At 43.4% G+C, this 17984-nt stretch overlaps 2 protein-coding genes across 3 annotated transcripts; both read left to right on the top strand.

Annotated features, from left to right (window-relative positions):
• Positions 1-601: 601 nt before the first annotated feature.
• On the top strand, positions 602-10615 carry LOC128303170 (uncharacterized). Its single transcript, XM_053040035.1, has 9 exons — positions 602-783; positions 1926-2488; positions 2561-3666; positions 3745-3926; positions 4197-4631; positions 5049-6252; positions 6325-6529; positions 6595-6750; positions 8168-10615. Exons 1-9 carry the CDS (start codon positions 681-683, stop codon positions 9380-9382), a joined length of 5169 nt encoding a protein of 1722 aa, XP_052895995.1. The 5' UTR covers positions 602-680; the 3' UTR covers positions 9383-10615.
• A 1386-nt stretch (positions 10616-12001) lies between these two features.
• On the top strand, positions 12002-15510 carry LOC128303744 (U-scoloptoxin(05)-Sm1a). 2 transcript variants are annotated; one of them, XM_053040802.1, is made up of 4 exons: positions 12002-12103; positions 12162-12373; positions 13774-13935; positions 14756-15510. In XM_053040802.1, the coding sequence occupies exons 2-4, from the start codon at positions 12322-12324 to the stop codon at positions 14980-14982; spliced, it is 441 nt and encodes a 146-aa protein (XP_052896762.1). In that variant the 5' UTR covers positions 12002-12103; positions 12162-12321; the 3' UTR covers positions 14983-15510. The 2 variants fall into 2 exon arrangements, with proteins under 2 accessions (XP_052896762.1, XP_052896761.1); XM_053040801.1 differs by having other exon boundaries at positions 12007-12103; positions 12178-12373.
• Positions 15511-17984: the final 2474 nt, after the last annotated feature.

The following is a 17984-nucleotide window of genomic DNA, read 5'->3' as shown; positions in this document are numbered from 1 at the left end:
CATCAGGGCGCCGTTGAAAGAAAAGTATCGATACAGAACCACATAGAAAGCGATTGATTCCCAGTGTGTCAGTGTTTGATGAGGTGGCTGAGCCTCGTAGGAGTGCGGAGAACAGATGGGGTGTGATTGCAGGCAATGTTTTGTTTACGTTTCACCCCGTATGATTAACGCGAAGCACATTGTCAAACATCATCACCTCCCCAGCCCATTCGTGCAACAATAAGCTAAAGAACGAAACGCGTGCCACTGTATTGGTGAGGTGTTTGTGTTGGCCCACGACGAGCTGTTTCATCCATTCTGTTCTATCTAACAGCCCCACGAACGATAGCTTTCAATTTCTATGCTAACATTTTCTCTCCCCCCACGTTTTAATCGAAGTAGTCTCAGCTGAGCGAAAACAGTGAGAAAAATAGAAGAACGTCCCGAGCGCCGCAGCAGTAGTAGCAGCAGCAGCAGCGGCAGGTCTCGTGTCGTTCCCGATGCGGTGCATTGTTTTCGGCAGCATATCGACGGTTGTTGTCCACCTTTAAAAAGGGACAGCCCGCATTGCAATTGCTTGAAAATTTTCGTACGAGTACATCACACCCAGTGCAGGAGGTGAAGGATGAGCAGCGAGTAAAGTTTGGTGTGTTGTCCGGCCAAAGTAGCAGCAGCAGCAGCAGCAAGCAAAACGGAAAGCGATGACGATGATGGTGGACAACTTCGAATGTGCTGGATACACGTTCTACTCGAAGTTCGATTCCGGCAACCTGGGCAAGGTTGAGCTGGTACGATGCTGTGAAGGTAATTACTGATACCCCGTTTTTCATTGGTTGACACGTTGAGATGTGCTTTTATTGAATGTCCACATACGAAATATTCCATCCACCACCACCTAAATCACTAAGTGCAAAATCGATCCAAGTGAGCTGTGCCAACGATAGCGAAACAACTTTCTACATCTGGTAGCGACGTTCGTCGCCGTCTTCGATTTCACTTTGCAATTACGATTGCTACGATTAGAATTAGAATTGGATGGCTTGACCCGGTAGAAAGCAAAACAGTAGCGGCGGTTGAGGTTGCTCGCGATGGTATTTTTTCCTGGGTGTCCGAATGTTGGCCTGATTGGCGCTTGTTACATAAACAGGCAGCACACACACAAACCCCCAAAGTATGAACGCGAGCGTGCACCGGTAGGTGGTTGGTCCCCTTTGGCCTGTATGGCGCAGAGTTTTATTAAAAACATCGTATAACAGCCGGCCAGACAACGAGGATGTAATCTTTATTTTAGGACACACTGATATATTGTCTGTTCAAGAGATGTGTCGGACACTACTGAGTCCTACCAATGTCACCGATGTCCATTATTGAATGCGAGATTTTATAAGTTGTGTTTAATTTGTTTGTTTAAAGTTGTTACTTGTGTTTACTTTAATTAATTTGTTTAGTGATGATTAGAGGTCCACATAGCTTACATGCTTTGGAAAGGGTTAATGTGCGTCTGATTGTTTACACCGGATCGATAAAACGGCAAACCCAGTAGGGACGTTATGAATCCTTTCGACTATTTCGGCATGCGGCGATTAGCATGACATCAATAAATCGTTGTTCATATTACCATGAGATAAAATTTCTTCACCTCACGTTTGTTTGTGTGAAAACACAAGTTTGACGGAAGGAAAATTCTCCCTACAGACCTCCTCCCTCATTATACCGCACTCCAAACATTTGCATGACAGTTAAATCGATCAAATCAAAGTAGCCCAAAAATCAACAAATCCTTTTGGCGAGTGCCTACATTCCTCCAAACATAGCTCTGTGTAGCGAAATAAACGATATTGGTGCGGGTGCGGGCAATGTTTCAAATAAATAACCTAATTCCATGGCTTTGCTATTTGGTTCCATTTTAATTCTTTTCCTTTTGTCTTGTTTTGTCACATTTCTAGGACTCGGCATCGTTGGTAACACGGTGTCGAATGTTATAGGTGCAGGAGGGGGAACGTCTTCTGCAGGAGGAGGAGGAGGAGGAGGAAGTAGCGCTCCCATTATTGGTTCGGGATGCAGTACCGTTCAGACCACCGGCATTACCAGTGCTTCCGCGATAGTAGCCGCAACACTTGGGATCGGTTTGGGACAACAGCAGCAACATCATGGACTGCTTTCCTCGACCGCTGGAAGTGGCAACGGTAGCTCAATCACGGTAGCCGGAGCCACTAGCACCCTTGGTTTACCAATCCCCTCACCTACGCCGCATGCGACCGAAAACCCGCTGGTGGAGGTAGAGTTCAATTTGTGGACAAGACCGGACTGTGGTGGCACGCCATACGAAAATCAGAATCGCACCTGGTTTCATTTCGCCGTGACGGGTGGACGCCCAAATCAGATCGTGAAGTTCAACGTGATGAATCTGAACAAGCAAGCCAAACTGTTCAGCCAGGGAATGCATCCGGTGACGAAGGTTGGCCCCAATGGGCGTTGGGAGCGGATCAAAGATAAACCATCATATTCGGTGAGCAAAATAACGTCCCGGGGTTCGAAAGAATAGCAAACGTCTAACTTCGTTTTCCTCGTTTTTTCACAGATCACGAACGATGTGTTTTTCATTTCCTTCCTGCACAAGGTGCCGGAGGTGGGCGGAGATCAGATACGAATCTATTACGCTTTTACGTTTCCCTTCACATACACCGAACTGCTCGACCAGTTGGCCTCGTTCGACCGAAAGTTTGGACGGCACCCGTTCGAGCTAAACAAAATGGCGTATGAAATATCGCAAAAGTACGATTCACTCCCGGCGGCCACCGCAGAGGAGTCGAAGAACATATCCAATCTTGCGCCCCACCGCCGGAAAGGAAAGCTATCGAAGATGGAGCGCGTTGATCGAACTAGCCCAGAATCGTTCGATGAGACGGCACGCGATGGCGTTGGCCAGACCATACCGACCAAGGAAGCCTTGTTGTCGGAAGCGAACAAATCCCTACAATCCGTGCTCGGATCGGGAACCGGTGGAATGATAATAGACGAAAATACCTCCGAATCGATGCAACAGATAACAAGTCTTGTACATAAGGTGAAAATAGAGTTACCGTCTGGTGCTACTGCCGGTAGTGGTGAAACAAAACAATCCGCACAAGCGTCCTCATCGACGTGCACAACGAAGACGAAGTTACCATCGTTTCATCATCAGCTGAATGTCGCATCGTCTACCCCAAATCTCTCAGAGGAGGATTTGAAGATGGATCCACGGGATGAAATCTATTACTGCCGGGAGCTGCTAACACACTCGATTGAACGTCGCCGGATCGAACTACTCACGATAAGCTCCTTTCACAAGATCCAAACGGCTCGGGAGGTACGACTGCGCAATCTTTTCCCGGACGACGAGGCTCAGCGTTGTCATACGTTTAAGGATAAGAAAATCGTTTTCATCTCGTCGCGCGTGCATCCGGGTGAAACGCCAGCCAGTTTCGTGCTGAACGGGTTTCTCAGCATGCTGCTCGATCGGAAAAGTGTAGTCGCGCAAACGCTGCGCAGGATGTACGTGTTTAAGATTATACCATTCTTGAACCCGGATGGAGTATACAATGGCTTGTATCGTTCGGACACCCGAGGGCACAATCTCAACCGAGTGTATATAAGCCCGTGCCACGAGACACAACCAGCGATTTATGCAGCCAGGAAGTTAATTCGGTTAGTTGGGCAGTTGGGCATACAGACAATCAGTTTACGTTTGTTATTAAACCTCGCAATTACTTTCTTATTTTCCAGATACTACCATCTTGGTGTAGATGAAGTTGAACCATACGAATTGGAAAAGGATGCAGCACAAGCTGCTGCATCCGCAGAAGTAAAGGACAACGTCGTTGATCCTGCAGCTGTAACATCTTCCTCAGAAGCCTCCACATCAACGGATGCAACGGGTGGCAATGTTAATGTGGCACTTAAAAAAGGTACACCTTTGACCAAACCAATAACGATACCGAGACGAAACAGCACGCAGAACGCACAGCTGTCCGTTACAATATCGACCACAGTAACCACTACTACTACTACCACTACTATTACAGCTACTACTAACACAACACACATTCAAAAAATGAAACTACCCAAACTAACAGCTTCGATCGAGTCGTCGAAAGCTTCCAACTCAAGTACCGTACTTCCTCTTACTGTCTCGACGCATCCAGTGAAACGTTTGTCCTCAAATATGTCGTTTCCAGTGGAAGGAACGACTCGAAAGCGACGCACTCCGTCCCTCTCCAGCGTACCGTCCATAAGCGTGTCTAGCGAGAGAAGATCTGTGATCGCTTTTGTAACACCCACCGAACCAACGGCCAACTTGTCAAATCGATCGAAATCCGTAACATCATCGTGGTCGGATAAGATTTTTGGCAAAATTCTACGCCGTCGTCGCGCAAAGTCTGTAGCGTCCGAACATTCTGCCGAGAGTCTTGCGCTTCCTGCTGGGAAGTTGTCCCCAATAGCGCAGGCCCTTCCGAAGCCCACTTTACTGTTGCCTGCGGTTGAGGAAGAAACAGTGACGACGAAGGAACTAGTGGTCACGTCGTCGACATCACCCGTGTTGTCATCTCCAGCGGGTCTTATTAATGCCAACGCGGCAACCGCTTCTAACACATCGTCACCACTCACCGATGGTATGTCCAAGAAGGGCGTTTCCATGGAATTTCATCCATCCGCTAGCTTCACGCATGTTTCGCAACTTGGAACACAATTTGGAAGATTCATTGCATTCCATTGGCAGAGGAAGCTTAGGGGCTATCGGTGCGCCGTCCCCATGGAATAGGGAGCGCGCTAGATCCCGGATCAGAAAAGACTTAACCATAATCGATGATTCCAAATGATGTTTCTTTACCGTGTTTTGATCTGGTAGCACATTTCACCGTCCGCTGAGGGAAACCATTCGTTTAAAAAGAACATTTCAAATACCGATTCAATACGCGGTCACTGTCATTCAGCATGTTTGCAAAATGAAATTTCAACAATGCATGCATAATGATTCATTCAAATGCCGCTTTAATCCGTTCTAATATCCCGTTGGTTTTTGCTTTCAGAGTCTGATTCAGTCGAACAAGATACACCGGCGGCGTCTGATTCCGGGTTCAGTGAGGCAAGTTCAACATCGTCTTTGTTGACTTCGAAGGCCGCATCAACCACGCTGCTCACCCAATCATCGGCAGATTCAAGCGTTTATCCTCACGGGGGAAAAACCACGCCAGTTCCGGTTCAGGTTCCGGACGCATCACCTCCCACCGTAGTGCAACCTCCATCTCTCGTTGCGGCTGCTACGACTGCAGCACAAGTCTTCACCGAGAAACTTATTCCCGAGCTAAATCCTATCCTCAGCGAAGGGAGTAACACCAATCTTGGACATGCGTCAGTTCGCACCGGGCCACCCACTAGCGGTCGTAGTGCCTCCAGTTTGAGCTTAAAAAAATCAGTTCACTCGGTGGCAGCCAGGGTCGATACGGGGAAAGGATGCATCGGTAAGGGTGCGCATCACAAGCAGCATGTATTGAGCAAGCCACAGTTTCTTGGCGCTACACCAGGCACACTAAAGTTCAAGGAGTTTCTGGTCCATCCTCACCAACACCACCATCACCATCATCATCATCATCACCATCACCACCATCATCATTTGGCTAGTGGAGGAACGGCAGCGGGTGGAATGTCAAGTGGTGCCACCATACAAGGACAGGTCGTTACCACGCTACACGGTGGCAAATTGGCGCTTGGATCATTTAAAAAAGGTGCCGGAAGTGGAAAGCAGCAAACAACATCTTCCACGACATCTTCCTTGATTGGCGTGAGTGGAATAGTAGGAGGTCGAGCTTCGGGTGGTGGAAGTGTCCTTGGCGAAACTGGCACTGCTCCGGGAGGTAAAAATCGTCCCCAGACGCCTCAAACAAACGCCGCCCAGTTTAGCCACTATCGATCGCATCGTAACGAATACCTGAATCCAGTAATTGGAGCAGGTGGAATTGGCGGTGGTGCACGAAGCTTGAACATTAGTATGGATTTTCTGGCCCAGCTGGACGAACGGCACGACAGGGTAGTGTATGAGGATCGGAGCAATTTGTTCATGTACATTGATTTGCATGGACATGCCTCGAAGAAAGGTGTCTTCATGTACGGGAACCATCTGCCCAACACGATCGAAGCCGTCGAGTGTATGCTGTTGCCACGGTTAATGAGCCTCAATTCGCAGCACTTCCACTTTGATGCGTGCAACTTCAGCGAGCGGAACATGTACTACAAGTAAGCGGAACGAATATGATCGCACTAGTTAGAACTGCCAATACTAACTTGTAATTGCATTTCTTTCTTTAGAGGGAAAAGAGATGGCCTATCCAAGGAAGGTTCTGGTCGTGTAGCCGTCTATAAGACGACCGGATTGATTAAAAGTTACACACTCGAATGTAACTACAATACTGGCAAATGTGTTAATATACTGCCACCCAGGGGCAAGGAGATTGTTGCTAAAACAACGCACACGCTGGTACCTCCCAAGTACACACCGGCCGTATTCGAGGAGGTTATTTAAACGAATTGCCAGGTCCACCAGATCCAGATTGAGCTAATACAATTTTTCATTTTTAGGTTGGCAAAGCTCTCGGACCGTCGATATTGGATCTGACCAACTCGAACCCACTGTCACGATTACCAAATTGCGAGTTTCGCACGCTGCAGGGTCTACGGAATGCACTGCGAATCGAAATCGAACGTGGGTCATCGAAGGCACGCGTCACTAACAAGGTAATATGTTGTCCGCGGGCAGCGCTTCTCTTTGCCGACGCATTCCAACAGCATCATCAACCGCAGCCCCAGCATCAGGTCGCCTAGACATTAAAGGGTCCCTATCTTTTGGTCCCCCCCTATAGATAATTGCTTGCCATTATTATCTAACTATTATCATCGTATAATGTTCATGTTTACTAAAGTTCCCATTCCCATTGAAACGATCCTCAACTTAATTCGTAGCGTTACGTTAAAAAAATAATTACTTAAATATCTTTCTTGAAGATTGGGAGAGATATTTATGCAACCATGCACAGAGAAACGCTACGATTTAAGTAAACGATCTCATAACTACGCTGCGTAGCATGGTTGGGTGTTTGGTTCATCTTTTTTCCATCTGGTCGATTATGTTTCTATCTCCTTTTTCGTTCTTTCCCTCCTGCAGTATGGTGATATTGTAGGTTACGATTGGCTTTAATATGCCATATCTTCCGGTCAGAAGCAACCACTCTCTTGATGTTCATTTTAAGGTTGTTCTCTTTACCGAAATGAAGAGCAGAATCGTGACATTACCGGGTGCCATGTTACAACTTTTACTATTACTACTGCTACTTCCACTACTACTAGCTCGATACTAACAACGGTGCAGTGCATTATGATCTCAATGTGCAGTAATAGTGAACGAAGGGCTATACTCTAGAAGGATAACTATTGGTGATGGATGCTTTTTCGCTACAATCTGCAACTACTCGCTGCCGTTTCGATGTGTTCTTACTTACTCTGACCCTCGTTGGGAAGCAATTCGAAAAGTTAGAGTGGATCTGGATCTTTATTTTCTTTATATACTACACTTATGAAGCACTTTCTATCCGCGTTCGACGGGCAAACGAACGAACAAACAGAGTAACATGTTAATATTGATAGCGAATTAATAAAGTTAAATTGTTGATTGTGTTTTCTGTTTGCTTTCTTTTCCCACGGTAGTAGATTTAACATATGTATTTCGTTACCTTGTCCTATCTAATAGTGGTGTAGGTGTTTTAGTGTTTAATGGTGATAATTTTGAGAATGTTTTCTTGTCCTTCCTGGGAATCTTGTAGATTACTATTTATTGTGTTGTACTTTAATTAAAGACGGTCTTGCACTTATTGTATTACTTATGATACAAGATTTGAGGGTCGTGCTTATTGTAAATACATTCACCTTTCCACTAATAACTGCGTATCTAAAGCTAGAATTTTTTTAACCCGTTTATGGTTCGGTACAGGAATAGAGTTGGAAACTGGAGGGCACATGCACACTACATTATATCATGATCATCTTAACACACACGTCTTGCTTCGCACATTCATTTACACCGTCATTTTATTTCTCTATTTTCATCGATCTTCCTCATCGTATCCTGTACACGTCCTCCTGCACGGGCCACTGACAGACTCAAAAGTCTCACACGAAGCGGCTCGCCAATCAGCTGTCCTGTTCAATAGACGTTGCTAAGGAAAACGCTATCCAATGGGATCCAACGGTCGGGCTCGGTTCCGGGGGTCAACCCGGTACCACCGTCTCAACCGTGGCCAGCGGTGCCAATGTTTGTAAAATTGTAAGCGACCCCGATTCGACGACTCTTCTACTAACGAGCACGGGTGGTAGTAGTGGCAATGCGAACAACACTGCTAGCCATTCCGTTGTGCCCGGTATGGTTGGCCCTGGGGCCGGATCTAGCGGACGGCAGGTGTTGAAAACGACGGGTTCCGGGTCCGTCACACTGAAAACGTCCCATGGTCCCGCGGCTAGCAAGATATCGCGCAAAGTGAGTAGTTTTGGAAAGTCGAAGAAAGCAAAGGTGCTGTGCGATGTCGGTGGGGGAGTGACCGGTGCATCGGGGATAGGTACCGGTAGTGGCAAGAAAATCCAGGAGCTTATGCTTCGCAGCACGAAAGAACAAGTGCCTCGCAAAAAGATCAAAGTGTCACCGCAACATCCGGGTATCGGTGGCCCTGGGAGTGGTTCCGGTGTGGATCGAACGGCGGCATTAGAGCTGTGTTTTAAGGGCAGTCTAAGTTCGGGTTCGTTACCCAACTTTTTAACCGTTGTGCCGGGTACTCTTTCGGACCTTCCGTCACTGGCACCGGGCAAGAAAGTCAAGTCGGAAAGCAAGCTGCTGGATGTGAACAGCATGATGCAGTGTGACGATAGCTTCGATGCGGCGCCCTGTTGTTCTTATACCACCGTTCCACTGGCAACGGGCACGATCGTTACCACGACTGGTGGAATTTCGAAGTTTATCTCGACTTACACACAGGCAACGACCGATCTGCACACCAGTACGGTGCTTAGTGCCGGTGCGGAAGAGCTGATCACACTCGGCTGTAGTGACGTCGTTACGTCCTCCGTTTGTCCAGGATCATCTCTTGATAGTGGAGCTGCTGGTGGAGGTAGCATCGCGAGTGGAAGTGGCAGCAGCAGCGGTGAAACGAAGAGTGGTAAATTTGGTAAGAATTCGCTTAAACCCAAGCAGACGAAACTGGCCAAATCGACCAAATCGGGCAACGACGTCACCGGGAAGAAGTTACTAAAGAAGAAGCGGTCTCTCAAGACAGATTCAAGTCTAAAGCGAAAGAAAACACGCGTTAAACCGGCACTTACCTAGGCGTTCGGTAAAGCAATCGAAAACTGTTTGAAGTGTCTCGTCCCATTGATTTGGGATGGATATAGTTGAGAGAGTGTGTGGTGGGTGCTGTTGAGTATATTTATTTAAACGTATCAGTATGTTTTCGTAATGCGTGCGCTATCGCTCCGATCACCGATCTTAGTGTTCACTAAAAGTGGACATTATATTATGTGTTTATTTTTCTTGCTGATGCTTCTATTATATTGTTATACAATCAGACTTTAAATTTCCTTCCAAAACGAACAACACCGCTTGTGTTTTTTTGGCGCAGTGTGATATTTCATTTATATTTTGTTAATCTTATTTCAAGAGAGAGTGTGTATTTTATTATTTTACTTTTATCTCTTTGTAGCTTGACCATAGGTATAATATTGTTTTGTGTTAAACGAATATGTATCGATATGATGAGCGTTAGACACTTTTCGGGATACAGATGCGAAAAGATCATCACTATCATCACTACGAAAATTGCATCACTAAATTGAAGACAACACATTGTTGAATGTGTTGAAGACATACAAATGTTGAAGACTACACATTTAACATGAGACAGTCCTCAACACAGCTGTTTGCCGTAGCCCGGAGAAAAGATTCGATTTGTTTATCCGCCTTTCGATACTACTATCTGCATAAAAATGGACTATAAAGGAGTGATATAATTTGCTTTTGTAAGATTTCGCGACAAACACTTAATTCATGTTCACTGAATCATTTACCTGTCTATGTATAGACTCAAGAATTCATATATGTATTATTAGGGGTCGTGTAAGCGAGGATAGAATAAATAAGTTCGATAAAGGAATTGTCGTGCCTGAGGTTCGTGTGGAAATTTGGCTTTAGATTTAGAAGCATGAATGCAAATCGACAGTTGTAGGTCGGAAACAGAGAAAGATAGCGCTTTTGACATGCTACTTGAAATGTTTTCTCACGTACATAGCAATTGGGCCATGTGCGGCTCCGGAACGAACGTAATATAACAACGGTTTTTGCTTGTTTTTAGATAGGAAGCAGTATCTATCGAAAAGTACTCGCCAACAGCCACAAAGCATTTCATTTGAAGTATTGGAACTGTTACCATTTACACGGGTAGCAATATATGTGGTCAAAATAATTTAGAATGCCGGATCGTACACAGAGAAAGACTTATGTATGGGAAACATCGTGATAAGAGCAAGAAAATTTGTTGAATAAAGAGACGAAAGAAGTACAGAACACTGGACACGTTTGGGTTTATTGTTTGCGCCTAGTTTAAAGTTTCTTTTTCAGGAAGTACATCGTATATTGATAAGCCTACAAAACATCATTCGAAGATGAACGCGTTAACCTGGAATATAGTTCGAAGTTTCACGGGATGTTACAGCACGATTCCTGGCGAAAATGTGTTTGACAAGTAACGGATTTATCGGCAACTAATAACAACCGAATGATAGTTTACAAACATACAACAAATATTACCATTAGTTTCACTCAATTACGCAACTTTAAACTCTAAACGCACTTTAAATTCACACAAAATTATGATGCAACATTTTTGAAATTGTTGTGCTAACATTTGTTTTCAACCACCCTGCAGCAGATGATCATCTTCACCGTCATCGTTCATCATGATCACCGGTTAGATATCATCTCCTGATTTGGATGGACTCTTGTTACATGAAACGTAGCTTTGGTGCAATTTTTGTACGCGTGAATCTGAAACTCCCCGACGGCTGATGCGAAAACGAGCCGATTTTCGATTTCTGACACCAAGAGAGCATCCAAAACAACAGGTAACATCAATTCCCCTCCAGTGTGCACACAGCTGTTCAGCTCTCGCATGTCATCATTGAGCGTGAGAGCAGATCTTCTTATACATTGCCCCTCACGATCGCATACCAACAAACTCATGAGAACGATCGTTAGTGCAAGTGAGATAGATGATACGCATTCGTTCCATAAGGTTCTCCAAGTACTGATAAGCACGCACACGATAATAACATACAGGAGAAGTACCGTTATAGTAGAACTGTTACAGGGTTGTTATTACAATCTTATATCAGCTAACTATTTTATTATCTTTACGTTTTTAATAATACTAGTAAAAGAATACAAGTTTTATTGGCAAGCGACACAAAAATATTCTCGATTAACACGCTTTTTTTCCCTTCATACAATTCACAATAAGATGGGAGGATATTCTTCTTTGCCGTACAATTTAATTACCTCTATTCACGCTCTGTAATATTGGTTACACATCAAGGCGCGGCTGTTGGATTCAAATTCCTAATTAGAGGGAGCAGTTAATGCGTACAGGTCGGTTTGAAACCCAAAAGGGAACGTGTAGCCACTGAATGGTAGCGTAGTTTTTCCAACGTCGTAATGCGCATGTGCATTGGAAAATATTCTTTCCAGTCAACCGACTGGACCGCTTCACTTGTATTGCATTACAGTCACTTTATTCCTTTCGGAGCGAGTAGTTCAACGCCCTTGTGGGTGGGTGTTTTTATGTGTTTCTTTTCCATCAGTCGCGTTAGCAATGGACATGCAGTGTACGCTCAGCGCGTGTTTTGGGTACTTTTAAAATTAAGCTGTCATCACAAGAACAGCCCGCGCCACACCGTAAACTGATCGTTCCAGCTCATCTGTCAAATGAGCCAATGACAGATCGTGATCGTAAACGTGTGTGTTTGGTTTGCAGCAGGTGAGCAGCGAAAGCGAAGCGTAAGCGTAAAATTACCTGTTTTGTAAATAAATTAAGCAGCTCTGTTTGTTTCATAAGTCTTGTTATATTGCAGGTGTTTCTTTGGTAACGGTTGCTAACCAACCCCATACAGAAGATAGAGAACAGCGACTGGAAAACAAACACTAATCATCGAGTCAGTGTGGCGTGTATGTGTGTCGTGGAGAAATCATAAAACAGACCAATTAAACGTGCAAACATGAAGCCATTTATGCTGGGAATTGTTTTCCTGCTGGCTGCCATAGAAAGTGGTAAGTTGTGTGCTTTAAGTGGTAAAATGTAACAGACCAACGGCACAGTGCAATGAGTCATTTGGACTGGGGTTTTGTTGTTGTTTGGGGTGAGTTTGATCGAGTGACAAGCGTGAGACTCGCCCAGAGTGAGTAGTGATGAGATCGGTGAGATGAAGATCGTTGGTGAGATGTGAAATTTCAGACGTCGGTGGAGTATTTAATCGTGTTCAAGGTGGAATTTTGTTTTTTTTTTTAAATCGTCATGAAAACTGTTGCATTCATGCATTTTTTGTGGAATGATTTTTATTGGGCAGCCCATCCATCAGATACTAGAACCAGAACCAGTCATCGGGCTGATGGACTGATGGACTGATTCATTTAGCTACAATATCCGCTCCGGGATGGGATGGACTATTTGTGTTCTGTGCCGCTTACAACGTTCTAGTACGGGCCCGTACGATGGCGAGTTCTTATCATCGCCCTTCCACATCGATGGACAATCGAAATGGTTCATATATTGATCGTCTAGGCGTGTACCTTACGAAAAGGACAGAAAAGGTAGCAAAATCCTTACATTGCTGGCTTTTGTTGCATCAAATGAAGCGTGAGGTTGTAGCAATAAACCCCAGCAGGACTTTTCCAAAGTAACACAGCGACCGAGCGAGCTCTTCTATTTGACTTTGGTACTTTGTTGTGAATCAAGTTTGAAGCGCTTTCTCTATTTGCTTATTTCCATTCAACTGAAACCAACGGGCGCTACGTCAGCATAAAACGGTTTGTGTGATAATGTTAATAAGCGGTAAGTTCTTAAGGAATGGAAATGAAATCGAAGAAAACCACTTCATGGCAAGCATTCCCCATTATTTGGCGTTTTTGAAGTATTACCCATGCTACGGAGGATTTTCATTGTTTTGGAGAGGACAAACGAATGCTTGAGAATGTTAATGTTTTTTTGTTTTGTAGCCATAACCGACTGCATTAAGCTGATTAAATCTGCATTTTACTGTGGGCCTCTACCGTTTTGTACTGCGTTCGTGGAAAGTGCCTTCTTATCCTTCCAAATGAGCAGAGAAAATGGGAACGTTTTATACCGTTTTGGTGGTGTTTCACTCGCAATCCAATGGACACAAATTGGACCGCTTTCGTTTTAAGTACTCATTTTCCTCTGTGTGAGTGCAATGGTGCGGAATGTGAGTACGAGATTTTGGCCATTAAAATGATTATCTCTTGTGTGAGTAGTAACATACGAACGGCAGGACGTACGAGAGTTGCATTTGTGCATGGTTGAAGTGATAGATTATAAGCAAAGGGGATTCAAGTGGAATTTCAGGCTTGAGAAGTAAAGAGGAACTATAATGGGGAGATGATAATGTTCTAACAATGATTCTTTCTTCTTCGGAATGTGACGAACCATGAAGCAACGGCCATCAGCTGCTACGTATGCAATACGACCGACTCAACAACTCCGTTCCAGTGCAGCGAATGGTTCGAAAGGTTCGATCGTCCCGACCTAAAGCCAGTTGACTGCTCCAACGTGTACGGGGCAAAGTACTGCATCAAGCATATTGGTCGCTTCGAAGGTATATTTGGCTGCATAAAAGAGACCTGCAATAGATTCACAGCATGGCTGCTCGTATTACGTTACTAATCAACTCCCTCTGCGATACTCTGCTGGCTGCCTGGTAGAAAGTGACACTGCATTAACAAAACTCTTCTCTGTCTGCTCTGTCTGAAACGTTGTTGGTAATAATATCTAACGTTTAACTTCACTAACCAAGGGGATAACAAGGGCATTGCACAGAAACCGAGATGAACTCTGATCGTTTTTGCACTTGCATAACTTTAGGCGCCTTGTAATAGCGTTACTCAACATTACCCCGCAATGTATGCAATTCGCATGACAAAATAACACTGCTTATTATTCTTCTTGCCAACGGAGGTGTTGGATGCGTGTAAAAAAAGGGTAACATCTTAACACACACTCACCTACTGACTCCCAATCCTTTTCAGCGAACGGTATCCTCTGCTACCAGTGTTCATCCGCCCACTCTATGTACTGTTCGGACATGCTGGTCGCAGATGAGGCGTCACCCTTTAAGCCGGAACCGTGCGATCACGTGTTCGAGGCAGAGTACTGCATCAAGTCGACAGCAATGCATGGTTCGGTTTCGATTTTTGCTTCGTGTGTGTGTATTTTCGTGTTCATGTTAGTTTGTGTCACTTCGTTTCCATTGCTAACTCACCTTATTTTATAAGAGCATGCTTTAATCCTTTTTGTTGTGTGTTACACAATTTTATTTATTCTCCAGCTTATGAAGATGTTGCTGTCACGATTGATTAAGTAATTCCACAGTGATGGACGATTAATTTGTTTCTTATGTTCCATTCATGCGCACGTAGACGGTATTGGTGCTAAGCGTTACTGCTCGTCGCGTGATTTAGGCAACTACTGCAACTACGTGCGGAATCCAGGTGATCAGATCGAGTACCGATCGTGCATTTTCACCTGCGACACGGACGGATGTAACGCTGCCCCACGTGTCCCGTCCATATCTGTCAGCTTGCTAGCCGCGGTGGCTCTGGTGGTTCCCTTGATGCAACTAGTCTCCACACTTCTCAGGCAGTAGAGCGCTCTACTCGCTGGACACCTGCACCCGGTGTGATGCATTTCGTAACTGTAAAAAAATGTAGGTCTAATATGATTTACATTCCCTCGTCCGTCCGTGGATCATAGTAAAATCCCTTGCTAGAGAAGTTTACGCGTTTCCGTCCATTATTTTACATAACATCAACAACATCTTATCATAACGCCCTGTAATATTTGTGCGGTGTATACACCATAGTATGTTTAAATGCTTTAGAATAATGATAGTTCGTAATCTAAGTACGATGTTTTTAAAATAAAAATAAAAATGACAAACTCATACCGAATGCTCCGCGAAACGAAAGCTCTATGGATATTTTACATAGCATTTTAAATTAAATATATAATCGTATTAATTACCAATCAAATAAATAAGACTTACCTACTGAATTGTTATTTTATGTTTTGAATTATATTTGTAACGGCAGGGTGAGTAAATTTGCTTTTTTCCCCGATTCTAATTTGACATGAAAAGGTGTTTAGTACGTTTTTAATAATACTACTGAAGGAATACAAGTTTTATTGGCTAATAAACAACAATGTAGACCCCATTAATTTTTTTTTTAGTTATAAAAATAAAACAAAAATATGTTAAAAATAACAAATCTTCGTTTGCAAGATTTTTCAATCCATTCATTGTTGAGAAAATTTTTAAAACAGTGAATAATCTTCAAATTTAAATAAAATCACTTGAATAGAACCACAGACATTATCAGCAATCATTAATGAATTTATCGGCAACTAATAACAACAAACATGCAACAAATAATACCATTAGTTTCACTAAATTACGCTACATTCTCACTTAAAATTCACACAAAATGATAATGCAACATTTTTGAAATTGTTGTGCTAACATTTGTTTTCAACAACCCTGCAGCAGATGATCATCTTCACCGTCATCGTTCATCATGATCACCGGTTAGATATCATCTCCTGATTTGGATGGACTCTTGTTACATGAAACGTAGCTTTGGTGCAATTTTTGTACGCGTGAATCTGAAACTCCCCGTCGGCTGATGCGAAAACGAGCCGATTTTCGATTTCTGACACCAAGAGAGCATCCAAAACAAGAGGTAACATCAATTCCCCTCCAGTGTGCACACAGCTGTTCAGCTCTCTCATGTCATCATTGAGCGTAAGAGCAGATCTTCTTATACATTGCCCCTCACGATCGCATACAATCAGACTAATGGGTCCAGAAGCACTAGTGCAAGAGAGAGCGATGATATGCCTTCTTTCCATAAGGTTCTCCAAGTACTGATAAGCACGCACACGATAATAACATACAGGAGAAGTACCGTTATAGCAGAACTGTTACAGGGTTGTTATTACAATCTTTTATCAGCTAACTATTTTATTATCTTTACGTTTTTAATAATACTAGTAAAAGAATACAAGTTTTATTGGCTAATAACACCACTAAAGAGCGGATGATTTTTTATCCTCAACAATGATCGTGATCTTTCTTACTTATATTGAATGTTTAGTAATAAAAATAAAACAAAGATGTGTTAAAAAATAACAAATCTTCATTTGCACGATTGTTTAGACCGTTCATTGTTGAGACAAAAAAAAGTTAATAATCTTCAAATTTAAATAAAACCATATAAATAGAACCACATAAATTATCAGCATTCATTAATGAATTTATCGGCAACTAATAACAACCGCATGATAGTTTACAAACATGCAACAAATAATACCATTAGTTTCACTAAATTACGCTACATTCTCACTTAAAATTCACACAAAATTATAATGCAACATTTTTGAAATTGTTGTGCTAACATTTGCTTTCAACAACCCTGCAGCAGATGATCATCTTCACCCTCATCGTTCATCATGATCACCGGTTAGATATCATCTCCTGATTTGGATGGACTCTTGTTACATGAAACGTAGCTTTGGTGCAATTTTTGTACGCGTGAATCTGAAACTCCCCGTCGGCTGATGCGAAAACGAGCCGATTTTCGATTTCTGACACCAAGAGAGCATCCAAAACAACAGGTAACATCAATTCCCCTCCAGTGTGCACACAGCTGTTCAGCTCTCTCATGTCATCATTGAGCGTAAGAGCAGATCTTCTTATACATTGCCCCTCACGATCGCATACCAACAAACTCATGAGAACGATCGTTAGTGCAAGTGAGATAGATGATACGCATTCGTTCCATAAGGTTATCCATGTACTGATAAGCACGCACACGATAATAACATACAGGAGAAGTGCCGTTATAGCAGAACTGTTACAGCAGAACTGCAAACTCCCCGTCGGCTGATGCGAAATTCCATACAAACGAGCTGATTTTCGATTTCGGATACCAAGAGAGCATGGTTTTTAGGATGTGACATCAATTCCCCTCCAGTGTGCAGACAGCTGTTCAGCTCTCGCATGTTATCATTGAGCGTGAGAGCAGATTTTCTAATACATTGGCTATCATTATCGCATACCTACAAACTTATGAGAATAATATACAGGATGATCTCACTAGAGAGAACGCTGAAAAACCTGCCCTGCTAGTAAGGTTATTTTGCTGGATAAAACCAAAACGTCGTTTCGGTTATAGGTACAGAGCTTTTTTTGTTTATTGTTACTGAATATATAACACAAAAAGTACAACTAAAATGTTTTCTCGAGTTAGCTCACCGATAATTCGTATTAAGCTACTCATCAGCTGGCTTCTCGGTAGCTCAACTCGGTAAGAGCTGTATGCTCGCCCTCAGCTTTGTAGCTCCATGACACAACACTAATTGTAGCGCGTTTCACATTCTTTAGCGGGTTTCTGGTACTTTCTTTAAATTATGCACTCAATCTGACCTTACTTCACACACCAACCTCATTCATACACTAACGATCACGCTTTCATTCACACATTCTAGGCAAAAAAGCCATAGCGGTATACTAATCTTAAAATTGTGTAGGTTCTTGTATGAAGAATGAAAAAATGCCTGTCTTTTTTCGCAACGTGTTCTCCCGATACC

This window comes from Anopheles moucheti, chromosome 3, assembly GCF_943734755.1.
Source record: "Anopheles moucheti chromosome 3, idAnoMoucSN_F20_07, whole genome shotgun sequence".
In the NCBI taxonomy this organism is placed as follows: Eukaryota; Metazoa; Arthropoda; class Insecta; order Diptera; family Culicidae; genus Anopheles; species Anopheles moucheti.
The sequence above is the reverse complement of the archived record's forward strand: the minus strand, read 5'-3'. Positions and strand labels throughout refer to the sequence as shown.